Source organism: Rhopalosiphum maidis, chromosome 2, assembly GCF_003676215.2.
Source record: "Rhopalosiphum maidis isolate BTI-1 chromosome 2, ASM367621v3, whole genome shotgun sequence".
In the NCBI taxonomy this organism is placed as follows: Eukaryota; Metazoa; Arthropoda; class Insecta; order Hemiptera; family Aphididae; genus Rhopalosiphum; species Rhopalosiphum maidis.
In genome coordinates, this window is record NC_040878.1 from 32,226,142 (window position 1) to 32,242,695 (window position 16,554).

At 26.6% G+C, this 16,554-nt stretch overlaps 1 protein-coding gene across 2 annotated transcripts; it reads left to right on the top strand.

Moving 5' to 3' along the window:
• Positions 1–5,480: 5,480 nt before the first annotated feature.
• LOC113554896 (protein transport protein Sec24D) lies at positions 5,481–16,501 on the top strand. 2 transcript variants are annotated; one of them, XM_026958985.1, is made up of 18 exons: positions 5,481–5,622; positions 5,699–5,826; positions 6,477–6,580; positions 6,648–8,918; positions 8,983–9,162; positions 9,233–9,428; positions 9,488–9,603; positions 10,814–11,017; positions 12,083–12,289; positions 12,435–12,561; positions 12,630–12,790; positions 12,872–13,051; positions 13,904–14,105; positions 14,170–14,364; positions 14,427–14,630; positions 14,692–14,885; positions 14,959–15,113; positions 16,291–16,501. In XM_026958985.1, the coding sequence occupies exons 2-17, from the start codon at positions 5,730–5,732 to the stop codon at positions 15,097–15,099; spliced, it is 4,779 nt and encodes a 1,592-aa protein (XP_026814786.1). In that variant the 5' UTR covers positions 5,481–5,622; positions 5,699–5,729; the 3' UTR covers positions 15,100–15,113; positions 16,291–16,501. The 2 variants fall into 2 exon arrangements, with proteins under 2 accessions (XP_026814786.1, XP_026814787.1); XM_026958986.1 differs by having other exon boundaries at positions 5,719–5,826.
• The last annotated feature ends 53 nt before the right edge of the window (positions 16,502–16,554 follow it).

The following is a 16,554-nucleotide window of genomic DNA, read 5'->3' on the forward strand; positions in this document are numbered from 1 at the left end:
TATATATACTAACAAAAACAAAAAAAAAAAAAAATTATGCTTAAAATTATTAAAAATGACAAAACCTGATAATCGTTGGAAATTTTTTAAAAGTAATACAATAAAAATGTTTAAAAAAATCTTATAATTTATCAAATCTATGTTACTTTAATAATAATAACTGTTTTAAGTTTTATTTCTAATAAAACTGACATTTATAGTTTTTAAAAGCATATTCTGGGAATTTGATGATAAAAGTTTTATTATTTTAAAGTAATTAATTATTTTTAAATACAATTTTAAATTTATACTTTAATATATTTTTAAATAATACCATTAATTATATATTAATTTATTAATAATTTAAAAGTGTGTAACAATATATATATATATATATATATATTATAAAAATGTATTTGTGTAAAAAGAATTTTCATTTTACTTTTAAAAGTAAAATATTGTGGAACACCCACTCATATACTTAAAATATTTATTTACATATATATATATGTATATATAACAATCAAAGTGAGTATTTACTCCTTTCAATTTACATTTTAAAATTAATATGTATATTTTTTGCCAATTTTTCTTACTCCATCTTTCTCCTTACAGTATTAAACATTTTTTTAAACTAAATATAATACCTAAAGTCATCAGTATTTTTAATTAGTAATCCATAATCATTCTTCAATATGCATTCATGAATTTACTTATAAATATTTACATATAAAGAATATTACAATTATTTGTAATTTGAAAACCCCACTTTTTTTTTTATTGACAAATTGTGGTTTCTTTGTTTATAATTTTTAATGTTTAAAAATGGTTATTTTTGTTTTATTTTTAATATTTAACTTAAGTTATTTTTTTTTACTTTGGTTTATTTTACAAAACTGTTTGAAAAAGAACAAATATGTTTTTTTAATAATAATTTATGTTATCAGTGGTGTATTTTCAATGATTTGTGCTAAGGGTCATAAAGTATCTTTTAATCTATTTTAATATCTTACATTTAAAAAATATGTAACTATACCATGACTTATATTATACTTATTAATTTGATAGCTATTGATATAATAGTTATTAATGAAATTAAATTTTTATTATATGAAAATAAAATTGTAATTCAGAATTGTATAGTCTCAAGTTATGAAAATAGAATTTATATAATAATAGAATTTTTTAGATAAAGAGATTATAATACTCTAAGACAATTGTTGTAAATATGCCACTTTATTATGTTATTATAGTTACTTGTTCTTGTTTTTCTTTGTTGTTAAAACAATAATGTTGTAGCATAGAACAAAATGAATTATTATTATTATTATTATAAAAAAAATATTTATGTTAACTTAATATTTAATTATTATTATCTAGTCTTTGTTAATTCTAAAACAATTTTTTATCAAGATCAGATCTCTTGTGTTTAAGGGGGTGAGTTTGACTATTTCTTCCCCGTGTAAATCTACCAAATGTTTTGGTAAGATCTGCTCTTGAAACGATGCAATATAATTACTTGATTTACTATGTATAATTATTGTATAAATCTAATCAAGTTTTTTTTTTTTTAGTTAATTTTTTACTGTTTTAAATTACACTTGACTTCTTAATCAATGTTTAAAGAGTTAAGTGATGTATTCCCTAAAATGTTAGTGAGGTGAAACATTTGCATTTAAATTGTAATTCTATATGTTTTTATAATCAAATAGTACAGTTTATTTTCGATGAATTATCAATTGAGGTCCGTCCTTATAAAAAGTATTGATATCAGTGGTTAATGTTAACAATGTAATGAATAAATAATGACCATATAATTATTATTTAATTCTTGTTGAAAACTGTTGTATACATTCCTAGAAGTCATTATGGACTGGAAAAGGCAAGAGAGTAATATTTTTCATTCCGTTCAGAATTTACAGTTTTATCAAATAAATACCAGTCATTTACTCCATTTATGTACAAAAATTGTGCTAAATGGTGTTATATTGCTTACAAGCAGCTTTTTTCGTGCTTCTTTAGATTGTCTGTGATAGTCTTTGTGTGTTGCACTGACTAGCTAGGAAATAATGTTGTTACCTACCTGGAATTTTTATTTTTTCTATAAATCCAGATATTGTTTTGAAGTTATGTGTTTTTTTTCTTGATAATAATGACAATTAAATAAATTGTCCGTTTCTGTGATTTAATGAAAAAAAAATTAATAATAGTTGTAAAAAAAAAGAAGAAAAAATCAAATAATTTTGTTTTAGAATGTTAAGAAAATTTTAGTCCTTTTAATGTTCTGATAATTTTTCATTGTTAATTGTAAGGGACTATTTTTAAATGTACAATTATAATTTTCTATCAGTATTTTGAATATTAATAAAACTAAATTTGTAGTGTTTTTGCTTATTATTTGTTAATTTTTATCCTTGGTATTTTATTTGTAAAATTAATTTTTCTTAAATTTTAAAATGCTGTTCTCATGACAAAGAATGAAGAAAATAAGGTGACCTAGTCACTTAGGAACTACTTATAATGAAATATTGCTTTTTATTTAGATGGGATTTTAGTTAGAACATAGACACCTACAGTTTAAATTAAATAGGCAATATTTTTGACATATAAAGATATATTTATACTACTATTCATGGATAAATTAATAATTCATACCTACATTCCTGTGTTTTAGTGTGTATATTTGTAGAAAGATGAAGTATACCTACTAATTTAACCACTAACATTTATAAAAAAAAGAATTAATGTCAATACTGACAATACTCAATAATTAATAATATGATAAACATAGTTTATGTGTAAAATATTATAGTATAAATTAATGCTTAAGAGTTATAAGCCGGGCTCGAAACTTATAGCAATAGCACTAAAAAACTATAAAATATGCGCTATAATATGCCTTAAAAAAAGGTAAAATAAGTGCTATAAAATATATAATTTTAAAAAATGTATTACAATTTTTAAAAGATTCTATATATACATTTCTAATTCGAAATAAAAAAAAATTTCTTGTCCTTCACAGTATCCCACAATGTTCTTCAAAAATGAAAAAAAACAATTAAGAATTAAGATACGATAATAAGGATATTATTCATCATATTACCCGAATATATTTGTCAATAAACAATTGATTATATCACATTATATTGGCCAGCGGCGTTGATAAGGGATGTATACGCATGTAGGACGTAGGTACTTACATATTACGTATATACCGTGTGTATACGTTTTCATATTTTAACCCTTTATTTACCGAGTATCGAATTGAAATATTTTTTTTTTTTACTCAAATTTCAATGAACTACGTATAAAGTACGTATACAAATAGCAAAAAAATACGAAACCCCTAAAATATACACTAAAAACTTTTAGAGTTATATTTGTTTCGGTATAGGTATGAAACTAAGGGTAATCTATCGTATGCGGTAAGTGCGGTACATTATTATATCATATGCGGTTTACCGCACACTTTCCGTCTACTACACATGTTTCTCTGCGTTAGATTAGGTACAAAAAAATTACATTCAGTATAGAAAAAAATTATCATTATTTTTATTATTTACATTAAGTACAATATAATTTTTCGTCTCTTAAAAAACATTTATGAATTACCAAGATAATGTTTGATTACAAAAAAATAAAAACTATAATAATAGACTGTAGAGAGGAATACACATTTGTCCATTTTATGAATCAGAATAAAAATATGTCCAAATTTCTAAAAATAGATTTTATTGATAAGTATTTTAAACATAGATCATTGATGAGTTTAGTGAATTGGTACGAGGGTTACAGGTGGTAGTGTGGCTCTGACTTCTATGGTAGCCAGTTTTATTACTCTAAGTTACCTTAGGTACCCCCTTAGAATTTTTGTCTCCTGTATTATTTCACTTCAAGATCTATAAATCTATCTATCTTCTTTATAGATCTAGATTTTACTTATCTAAACTTTAAATACATAGATACAAATAGTCAATAGGTAGTCATTTTTTTTTATTTGAAATTAAAAAAAAATGTTTTTGTTAAAAATATGATATAAAGTAATAAAAAATAAGATATATTTTCTTATCTCAAAGAAAAAGGTAAAACTTTAAGAAATAATAACGATATAAATAGCAACAAATAAAGTTTTTATTCAAAATATTGTTTTGTGTAAGTAATTGAATGTGCAATTTTATCTAGATTCTAGTTAAGATATTGAAATGATTTTTTGTTACTCGGTTTTAATTAAACAAGAACATAATTATGAAAAAAAGAAATTTTACTAAGATCCTTGTTGGGTAAACTAAATTTCCCGTACCCCTTTATTTTCTTTAGCATTAGGTCTGATTTTTAAAGAGAAATTTCTGATTATACTTACTCAAAAACTAATAATTAATTTTTATATGTTATAATTAATAATCGGATTTTTGTGTAGCAAACTTCTAAAAAACGTGCAATGAAAATGATAAAATGTGCAAAATCGTGCAAAAACAAATTTTATTATTTTTTAGTTGACATTAAATATTAAGTATTATTTTAAAATATAAAAAAAAGTTTAATTCAATTTGAATAAAATAATAATAAATTATATACTTATAAAATAATAATAAACTGATTTACAATATTTGACTAAAATGTATTATCATTTTTATATGTTGGTATATATTTTCAAGTTTTTTCTGTAAAATTATGTCTTCTTTCACCTATAAATGGCTAATATATATTGTGTTTTAATTGTGAAACACGAGTTAATTACGGCTGCTGCGGTCTGTGGATAGACTATAGTAGTAGTAGATACTATACATCGTATGTGTATATCGTATATGTAATCGACAATTGTAGTAGTCTCGTCATTATCTTAATTACGTCATATAATATCGATTAAAAACATAATTATATTATTATTAGATATTAAAGTCCTATATTTCATATAACAATGATAAAGTAGATTGATGTTATAATAGATTATGGAACAAAAATATTTATACAAAAGTAGGTACTAATTAGTACATTTTTATAAAAACAAACCTGAAATTTGCAATTTTTTTCAAAATAAAACATTCTTTAAATTAATCTAAATTTCTTGATTTGGTTTTGTAGCTTGTTTGTATAGGATTACGAAACACGCCATTAAAAGATGCAATTGCACGGGAATCCGGTATTTAGTTATAATAGATACTAGGATTTAATGTTAATAAATGAATAAGTTTTAAAAAGTGATTAGGTCCCGTTATCTAAGCTAGGCCCATCAATATTTTAAATATTTTTGTAAGTATGTTCCTCATAAAAATAGGTCTCGGACAAATGACCCGAGAAAAGCGGTCTGAGTACCTACGTTTGTGGTCCTGTCCTAAGTATCTAAGCATAAAAATATTTGGTTTCAATTGTTGATATTAACAGAATTTTGAATTTATAGTAAACCCGCGGTTTTCGATCGATTTAATTGGCTACAAAATAGTTCGGAACGTGGCTTTGGTGGCGCATGCGTGATACACACTTACGTGGCACGAATAGCATTTTCGGCTCAGCCTGACTAGTTGATGTGTGATGTTAAGATTTTGAGTTCTAACTACTGTTTAAGTTAATTGTAAATGCCTGAGTGAAAAAAAGTCAACCGTTTATTGTTGGCATTTGCCAATATTGTTGGATATTTTTTAACTGGTGAGAGTGTGTACTATTTACTTACTTATCAATAAGTTCTTGCATAGATCATCTTATAATTTGATTGTTTTTACAGTATATATACTATTATTTTAGTTGGACGAGAAATGAATAATTCTCAGTTTGCACAAGAGCGTCCAACACAACATTATGGCGCTCCTCCAACATCACAACAAAACGGTCAACATAATACACCATCGAGCAGTAAGTAACAAGTTTTTAGAATGATTTCATTGTTATGTTTTGGCTTTATACTCGTAACAAGAGTGATGGGGAATATAATAATTAAATATAAAATGCTTTATGCTTTTATAATAAATTATTGACCTTTAAACTTCATGCATTGATATAATATTATTGTTTGAATGTTTGTTTTGATATACTTTTGTTTGATAATTATTTACTACATTAAATATCTGCTGAATATTTTATTGAGCAGAGAATATTATATTATAAATATTCAACTTATCTTAGGCTTAGGAGCTTAAAACAATATTCATAAACATATGTATTATAAATTTAAAAAGAAAATATTTAATAGAATTGATACATTCAACATTGATTAAATATTATACTTTTAATTTTATTAAAATAAATCCAGCTAGTTATAGATGGTGTTATCACTATCATTGCAATATTTTTTAAATGAATTTTTTTTTTTTAATTTGGAACTTTATTTTATTTACAATATTATGTCTTAGAATGTGTTTTGAGCATTTTTGATTATTAAAAATTAAAATTACAAATAATATATGCAATTATTATTTTAATAAAGTAAGACAAATAAATAGTTGTTGACTTCATTAACTATAATATACAATTTGTGATTTTTGTATTATTCATTTTAATTATAGATGTACCATCTTATAACCAGACTGAAGGACAGTTGAATGATCAATTTTCACAACTGGGATTTAATAATAGACCTTCACTACCACCTGTTCAAAATAATACTTTGGTAATTTTTAATTTTTTTTATTATAAGATATGCATATCTAAAAGTTTATTTTATTTTAATTTTTCAGTCGAGTAATATTAGTAACTTTTCAAATGGACCACAAGTAAATACTTCGCAATCATATTCACCTGCTGATTTTAATATTGAATTGACTGGGCCTCCTAAGCAATTTTCTTCATCAGTACCTTTCGGAGGAAGTTCCAATCAAAATTCTTCAGATAATTTTCAAGACAAAACTAATAATTCGATACCACAATCTGCTTTTCCCGGAAATAGTATTCAATCAAATATTCATGATGGAATTATTAATCAAGAGTCAAAAGATTTTAATAATGGCACTCCAAATAATTTAAGTGAGGCAATGTATGGGGAATCTAATGAATTTAGTACAAATACCTCAAATTTGGTTTCAAATCAAATTGGTTCTGGATTAAGTTCATCTCAACCAATTCAATCAGCTTTTTCTGTTGTTTCTCCTCAATCTCGTTTTCAGAGATCGGATCCAAGCAATGTTCAACAACCACAATTGGTTGAAAATGTTCCATCCCAATCAGATTTATCTACACAAAAATTAGAGTATCAATCAAATTATCCGCCACAACAATCAAAAGCGTCACTTCAACAGTCAGATTTTCTGCCACCGTCCAATTTAATATCTCAGTCAGATTTTACAAGACAACCTAATTCATCACCACAGCATCCAGGTTTTCCGTCTCAACCCAATTCAACACTGCAGCAGCCAGGTTTTCCGCCACAACCTAATTCAACATCGCAACAACCAGGCTTTCCACCTCAACCCAATTCAACACTGCAGCAGCCAGGTTTTCCGCCACAACCTAATTCAATATCGCAACAGTCAAATTTTCCATCACAACCCAATTCTACACTGCAGCAACCAGGTTTTCCACCACAACCCAATTCAATATCGCAGAAACCAGGCTTTCCACCTCAATCTAATTCAGCTTTGCAGCAGCCAGGTTTTCCGCCACAACCTAATTCAACATCGCAACAACCAGGCTTTCCACCTCAACCTAATTCAGCTTTGCAGCAGCCAGGTTTTCCACCACAACCTAATTCAATATCGCAGAAACCAGGCTTTCCACCTCAACCCAATTCAACTTTACATCAACCAGGTTTCCCACCACAGCAACCAGGTTTTCCACCTCAACCCAATTCAACTTTGCAGCAGCCAGGTTTTCCGCCACAACCTAATTCAACATCGCAACAACCAGGCTTTCCACCTCAACCCAATTCAACACTGCAGCAGCCAGGTTTTCCGCCACAACCTAATTCAACATCGCAACAACCAGGCTTTCCACCTCAACCCAATTTAATATCACAGCAACCAGGTTTTCCACCTCAACCCAATTCAACTTTGCAGCAGCCAGGTTTTCCAAAACAACCTAATTCAATATTGCAGCAGCCAGGCTTTCCACCTCAACCAAATTCAACTTTGCAGCAGCCAGGTTTCCCCCCACAACCTAATTCAACACCACGGCAACCAGGTTTTCCACCACAACCTAATTTGACACCACAGCAATCAGGCTTTCCCCTTCAACCCGATTCAACACCGCAGCAGCCTAAAATTCTACCACAACCTAATTCCATACCGCAGCAGCCAGGTTTTCCTCAACGACCAAATTCAACTTTGCAGCAGCCAGGTTTTCCACCACAACCTAATTCAATATCGCAGCAGCCAGGCTTTCCACCTCAACCCAATTCAACTTTGCAGCAGCCAGGTTTTCCACCACAACCTAATTCAATATCGCAGCAGCCAGGCTTTCCACCTCAACCCAATTCAACTTTGCAGCAACCAGGTTTCCCACCACAACCTAATTCAACATCACAGCAGCCAGGTTTTTCACCACAACAGCCAGGTTTTCCACCACAACCTAATTTAACACTACAGCAGCCAGGATTTCCACCACAACCTAATTCAACACTACAGAAGCCAGGATTTCAACAACAACCCAATTTAGTATCACAACAATCAGGTTTTTCACCTCAACAGCAACAAGGCTTTTCTCTTCAGCCAGGAAGTTTACCATCTCAACAAATGGGTTTTCCTTCTCAGACAGGTAATTTGCCACCACGACAAGCAGGTTACCCACCTCAACAGCCAGGCTTAACATCTCAACCAGCTCAACAACCTGGATATTCACAGCAACATAATGGTTTTCATCCTCAGCAACCTAATTATCCACCTCAACAATCTGGTTATCCACCTCAACAACCTGGGTATCCTCCTCAACAACTTGGTTTTAATCAAGGTACACCAGCTTATATGGGTCAGCCAGCTCCAAGTAGGAGATTAGATCCTGATCAAATGCCAAGTCCAGTTAGTATTAAACTAAATCGGATTTGTTAGACAATTAAAAAATATAATATTTAATTATATTCAGGTACAAGTTATACAAGATGACCAACAAAGTAAAAGTGGTTTATTTTTAACTAATCAAAGAGGTCTAGTACCCCCTTTAGTTACTACAGATTTCACTGTGCAAGATTCTGGTAATGCATCACCTAGATTAATAAGATCAACTATGTATTGTGTACCTACTACAACAGACATTATGAAACAGGTGTGTTCAATTTAATTTTAATTTTAAATAATTGAAATGTGTTTAATAATTAATTTTAAAATGTTTTTAGACTTCTGTACCATTTGGATTAGTTATCAGTCCATTAGCAAAAATAAAACCCGATGAGTATCCTTTGCCTATTATAAATACTGGTGAAATTGGACCAGTTAGATGTAAGAGGTGTAAAGCTTACATGAGTCCATTTATGCAGTTCATTGATGGTGGAAAACACTTTACTTGCCTTTTATGTAAAGCTACAACAGAAGGTAATTTTTCATTTATCATGAATAACAGTTTATTTTTAATAAAATATAATGTTTTTTAGTACCAGTTGAATATTTTCAACATTTGGATCATACTGGTCAACGGCTTGACCGTTCTGAAAGGCCTGAATTATGTTTTGGCTCATATGAATTTATTGTTCCAAAAGAATATTGTAGGGTATGTATAATCATTAGCATTTACATTTTAGTGAAAATTAAATATTTAAACTTTAAAGTAATTTATTATGTTTCATTATTTTATTGAATTAATGACATATTTATACATATTCTTTTATTAAAATTTATTTTTCATTTTTTGGAATTTTTGGATCTAAAGGATTTATTTTTAACACTTTCAACGTCCGCTACATATTAATGACCTACCATGTGTTTAATTTCTACTGATTTGTTTCTATGTCAGTGGTTGCTTACAAGACTAACCAATCATTATTTATTTATTGTATGTTTATCCACAATGACCACTTTAAAATTCATAATGAAACAATAAACATTACATTAAATATAAATCCATTTTATGGTAAACGATGCACAATCGTATCTGTTTTATTGTCAATGGTAGGAAGATAGGAGTTTAAATCCTCTCAAACATAAAATTAACTAATTTCTAAAATTCTAATTTTTTTTAATAAGGTATATTCAATTTATCTAAATTATAATGTTTATGAAAATTAGTATCAGGGTCTTACCCCAAATAAGTTTACCTAGATTAAATTATGGTCACTTCGCCGGTTGACACAGAACAAATATGACTCGTAAATGTATCACTAATATTAAATTGAAAATTTTAAATGGCATGTAAATAGGTCAGCAGAGTTGAATGTGTTAAGAAATAAATAATGAGCACTTCAAAAGGCTCAGAAGTTCTGTTAGTTATCTTGTTGTTATCACTCACAAGAGTGCAGATTCTGATTAAAAGCAGGGTTACTTACTGATTGATTATATACTGAAAGAAATCCATTAAACATAGTACCTATTTATTAATTTTTCTATTTGAGTATGGCTGCATGATGGCTGTTAACTCCGAGTTATATTTTTTGTGGTGTTTATAAATCATTTTGTATTATCTGATTTAAGTTTCAAAATTTTAGTACTGCGTATTAGAAATGTTGTTTTTATTTGAATCATTTTTCTAATTAATTGCTTCATTGATATTGTGTCTAAAATTAATTTACTTAACCATACTTTTTGTTTCTAATATTATCACCTATGTTCTAAATTTATTCGTTTCATTAATTTAATAAAGTATATTATGATATCTGTTTCAGATATAATATTTGTTTTTTTAAAACAATAAATATATTTTTTTTTATTGATTTGTAATCTGTATTTGTTAAATTTAATATAATGTTTTTATTTGTATTTTTCAGAAAGAAATTCAACCAAAACCTCCTGCATATATATTTGTAATAGATGTTTCTTATAATAATATTAAATCTGGACTTGTTCGGCTCATATGTGCTTTCATGAAAGAGCTATTAACTCAATTACCAACTGAGTTGGGAAATGAAAAAAGTAAAATACGTGTTGGTTTTATAACTTATGATACAACTGTTCATTTTTACAATATTAAGGTAAAAAAAACTTGAACTCAACATATTTAAATAAAATTTAGATAGAATAATTTTATTACATAAAAGAATTAATTATTTTTGATTAGATGAAACTAAAAAATTAAGCAAATATTCATTAGATTCAATTACAAAATATTTAATCATTATTGTATCTTATTATATTATTATTATTATTTTCTTTTTCATTTGTGGAAATGCAATTTAAAAGTAGTTTTTAAATATTATTTATAGAATTATGTATAAAATAAGTGAAGTATAGAAATATATTATTCACTTTATTTAAGGTCATGATGGTAGTGTATTATTATTTTAAAATTGTGAAATTGGACAATTATTATTGAATCTGAAATCATTTTAAATCAAGCCTAGTTAACTAAACATTAATTTTTTGTTAAATATAGTAAATGCTTTCTTATATATTTTACATTCTTTTTTTTTCAAAATTTCTGCTTAAGTAAAAATTGAAAAAGTTTCATGTTAGTCAAGTTAAAAATCAATCACTTTTGAGTTTAAAATTTTACAGTTTGAAAATGCTCATATCATGCTTTAAAATAGTTAATACAAGTTAAAAAGTCAACATAAAAAAACATCTCATAATGTTCATTACTTTCATTTTGATAATTCATTCTAATACTAAAGCTAACAACACAAGTTTGGTTCTACTCATTTATCAATACTTTTACCAATATTGTTAATTTTAATCTTTGAAGAGTTCCACAAAGAACCTCATACTCATTGCTATGAACCATAAATTCCTTGCTAGTTAAATTATATTAAAAAAATAATAATGTTACTATTGAATACATATTTTCATTTTAATGCTTATGTATTAAAAACACAAATTGTAATACATTTCATGACTGTATACCTATGTTTTTTTAATAACTATATACAATTGTGTCCCTTTGTATTGATGATTGTGTATTAATATTATGTAACGTCTAAAATAATGAATAAATTTAAATTTTTGAAGATATTGTATTCATAAGAAATTCTAATAGGTAGCATCGAATAATACATTAACCACAACTTCATTAGTAATTATAATAATTAAATTTATTTCAGGAGACATTAGCTGTTCCTCAAATGATGATTGTCGGTGACACTTCTGAAGTATTTATGCCATTGTTGGATGGGTTCTTATGTGATCCAGAACAATCATCTCAAGTTATTGATGTACTTATGGAACAAATTCCCACTCAGTTTAATGAAACAAGGACTACTGAAACTATTCTTTTACCAGCAATAAAAGCAGGAATGGAGGCATTGAAGGTACATTTTGATTCGCAATATTATAATATCTATCTTTAATAAAATATGTATAGAAATAAATTTAATAACATTGTTGTTTTTTTTTTTCTAATAGGGTAGTTCTTAGCAATCTTAAATTAATTTTATAAAAACATTGTTTCTTTAGAATGCAGATTGTTGTGGTAAATTATTTGTATTCCATTCATCTTTGCCAATAGCAGAAGCTCCAGGTAAACTTAAGAATCGCGAAGATCGAAAACTACTTGCCACTGATAAAGAAAAAACTATTCTGAGTAAGATAAACCTTGAATAACTTTTTAATTTTCATTGATAAAGTATACATAAATATATCTTTATATAGATCCACAAACTAATGTGTATAAAGAATTGGGAGAAGAGTGTGTTCAAGTTGGATGCAGTGTTGATTTATTTATCACTAATAACTCTTATATTGATTTACCTACAATTGGTCAAATTTCTAAAATTAGTGGAGGTGAAATTTTTAAATACACATATTTCCAAGTAAGTTCTTTTGATTTTATATTTTTAATTATATTCATGTTTTCACTTTATTGTAATACAATTAATATTTTTAAAATTTAGGCTGAAGTAGATGGTCAACGGTTCTTATCTGATTTAAAACATGATATTAGCCGACCAACTGTTTTTGATGCTGTAATGCGAGTACGAACATCTACTGGTACTCGTCCTACTGATTTTTATGGGCATTTTTTTATGTCAAATTCTACCGATGTTGAATTAGCTGCTATTGATTGTGATAAGGTAATTAACATCAAAATATTTTTAAGTCTTAAGATGATCTAATCTATACAAACTAATTTTCTGGTCTAATTTGGAAAAAAAGTATTGATTTATTTTAAATTATTGTTGAGTTTTTACTTTACGTTTCTCCAAGTTGTCGATTCAAAATGATTGTTTAAGTCAATTGTAATTGAAAATAGTCCATTTATTTAATTTAACTCAAGTTTAACAAGTGTATGTGAAAGCGTGAGGTGTGAGGTTCTATGGATTCAACGGATCTGGTACCTCTGAATATGCTGTGCTGTGCGCTTCCTTATAAGTGGCGTATTTTGAGGTGTTATTTTTGTAGGTGTAATTGTGTGAATCATTACTATTATAATGTCTTATCATTATGATATATATTTAATAAGTCAAATCTGGTTTGTGATAGTCAAATTTATAATTCAGATTTTTATACATTTAATACATTATAGTTTGCAATAATAAGTACAAGGATTCATAGATATTGTGCATCAACTTATTTCCTAATAGTTCCTAGAATTTTTAGTCATTTGGTAGTTTGTTACAGTATTATATTTTTATATTACACACATAAAAAAAAGTAGATATATCCTACTTCAGAATATAAAACTATAAATCTGAATTGTCATATAAAAACAGTAAAAAACTTACAAGACACATTTTAAGTATTTAATATTTTTAAATTTATAATATTATGACAAATATTAATACTCAACACTATTTGTCTGTATTCTTAGTCTGTCCAAATCATTGAACTTTTCTTCTTATATTATTAATTTATTATGTTGGTTTTATCACATTATTGTGATAAATATCATTATTATTACATTATTTATTATCATGTATTTCCAGGCTATTGCAATTGAAGTGAAACACGATGATAAGCTTGATGAACAAGATGGAGTATTGGTACAAACAGCCATGTTATACACATCTTGTAGTGGTCAAAGACGTGTGCGTATATTAAATCTATCATTACGTTCTAGTGGACAAATGGGTGAATTATATCGTAGCTGTGACTTAGATACAATAATGAATTTCTTTGGAAAACAAGGTATGTTGTATTTGTTTTTATGGTACAAATTAAATTCTTTAAATTGTATTTTAATTTTATTTAGTTATGTACAAAATATTGGAAAGTTCTGGACGACAAGTAAAGGACGCAATTACTAATAAGACTGCTCAAATATTAGCTACTTATAGAAAGCATTGTGCATCACCATCTTCAGCTGGTCAACTTATATTGCCTGAATGCATGAAACTTATGCCTCTATATGTTAATTGTTTGATTAAATGTGATGCAATGTCTGGTGGTATGCTATTTATTTTATTTACCTACAATAGAAATAAAGAAATTAACGACTTTTTTATGTAGGTCCTGATATGACAGTTGATGATCGTTGGTTTAACATGCATCTTGTTATCACTGCGGATATACCTACAACATTGGGTTATTTCTATCCACGCCTGATTCCTATTCATACACTTGCTGATGAAAAACTATTGGATGATGTTTCAATACCAGATCAATTGAGGTGCTCTTTTGAGAAGTTTGCAGAAAATGGAGCTTATATTTTGGGTAAGCAAAGCATTTTTATTTTTAATTTTTGAATTAATAAATACAATATTTTTGGGTTTAGAAAATGGAGTTTATATGTTTTTGTGGCTTGGTATGGGTCTAAGTCAAACATTCTTGTCAGACGTGTTTGGTGTTCAGAACATAACGTATGTTGATACTGAACATTCTGCTATTCCCGTGTTGGATAATCCACTCAACAAAGCTGTTCGTCAAGTGTTGTCTAAAATTCAAAAAGAACGAAGTCACACTATGCGAGTATGTATACTTCTATAGATAGATATTAATCAAATTTATTTTGTATGTGTTTAATGTTATATTTTGTATATAGCTTTCAATTATACGCCAGAAAGATAAAATCGAAACTGTTATGAGACATTTCTTAGTTGAAGATCATGGCATTGACAATAGTTCATCTTATGTAGAATTTCTGTGTCACATGCATAAGGAAATTCGCAATTTGCTCAGTTAGCACACACAAAAATGGTAAACATATTATTTTCAGTACATACTATTGTACTACTTAGTGTGGTTTACTTTAAAACAATTGAAGAAAGTTATTGATTTTTATGTTATAAACTATTGAGTGTAATTACTTTAAGGTATAAAAAATAATGTTTGATTATTATTCATTCTTCTACTTATTCAAATTATTTCTTATATTCATTTAAAAATGATAATATATTTTTTTAAATAAATAATATTATTTTGTTATAGTGTAATGCAATAATATTTTTTTAATGCATGAATTATTTTCCTACAATTATTTGGAATAAGAATGTATGATTGCTCTAAAGATATTACTGTTAATGAATTATTTATTAATTATTCCAGTTAAAAATGTTTTTTATTTCATAATTTTTTATATGTTTGTGGTGATAATCCAAATTCCAATAAGTCTAATCAAGGAAATTGTTTCAATTTTATTATGAAACATTACATTTCCCATGTTTAAAATTATATTCTCTATGTATTATTTTTACTGCATAATATTCAATTTAAAATTTTGTTGCCTAGAATACATGTATAATTCAATAAATTTGACTTACTTATGATTTATATATAACAATGTAATCACCATGAAAATATTTTACTGTGGCCACAAGATCTTATTATATTGTACATTATATAAGAAAAATTCAATAATTCCAATAAATATTAACTAGTCTATAATGTACAGATTATTTTTTCAATTTTTGCTTTGAGGATATAAACATAATTTTTATAATTTTTTTTTATATTCACTATAATATTTCCAATTAAATAAATATCCATTTTAACTATAAATTTGTAAGTAATTTTTTTTGTATTGTACTGTATACAGTAGTTGCAACTACTGAAGTTCTGATTATTGACAAATTGTGTCCAATGAATGTTAATAACTTATAAGTACTTTTTTTATAATTGTTTTTTTGTTTACTTTAATTAATTTCTAATGAAATAAAGTAATAATTTAATATAATAAACAGCATTAATAAAAAAAAGCATTTATATTAGACAAGTTTTATTTATAAATGTTAGGTTATAAAATAAAATAAAATAATATAATAATATAGAATAATTCTATAGTAGTTATTCTTATTAATACCTATTAAAAACATATTATGTTGTTAAAAATCAAATTTGATTTTTTAATTATTTTATATTTTGTTTTTATTTTTAGGTAATTGGTAGGGGTCAATGTGGGATTAACACCAATACAATTACTTGAATTACTATATGATTACTTATTGTTTTGTCTATACTGCACGATTGTTATGTTACATTTGTAATTTTTAATGATGTATACACAGTCATAGAAATATCTGTTGTTATTATATTTATTATATTATTTTTTGATTTTATTATGATTATATTTGAAATTCTGCCGTTTTCTCTTGGTGTTATGTTGAAATAGTACATTTGTATAATATATATATATATATAA

Coding starts and splice junctions, on each gene's coding strand:
- LOC113554896 (XM_026958985.1), top strand. CDS start 5,730: ATGAATAATTCTCAGTTTGCACAAGAGCGTCCAACACAACATTATGGC. Junction 11,018..12,082: donor TTCATTTTTACAATATTAAG/GTAAAAAAAACT, acceptor AATTTATTTCAG/GAGACATTAGCTGTTCCTCA. Junction 12,290..12,434: donor CAGGAATGGAGGCATTGAAG/GTACATTTTGAT, acceptor TTGTTTCTTTAG/AATGCAGATTGTTGTGGTAA.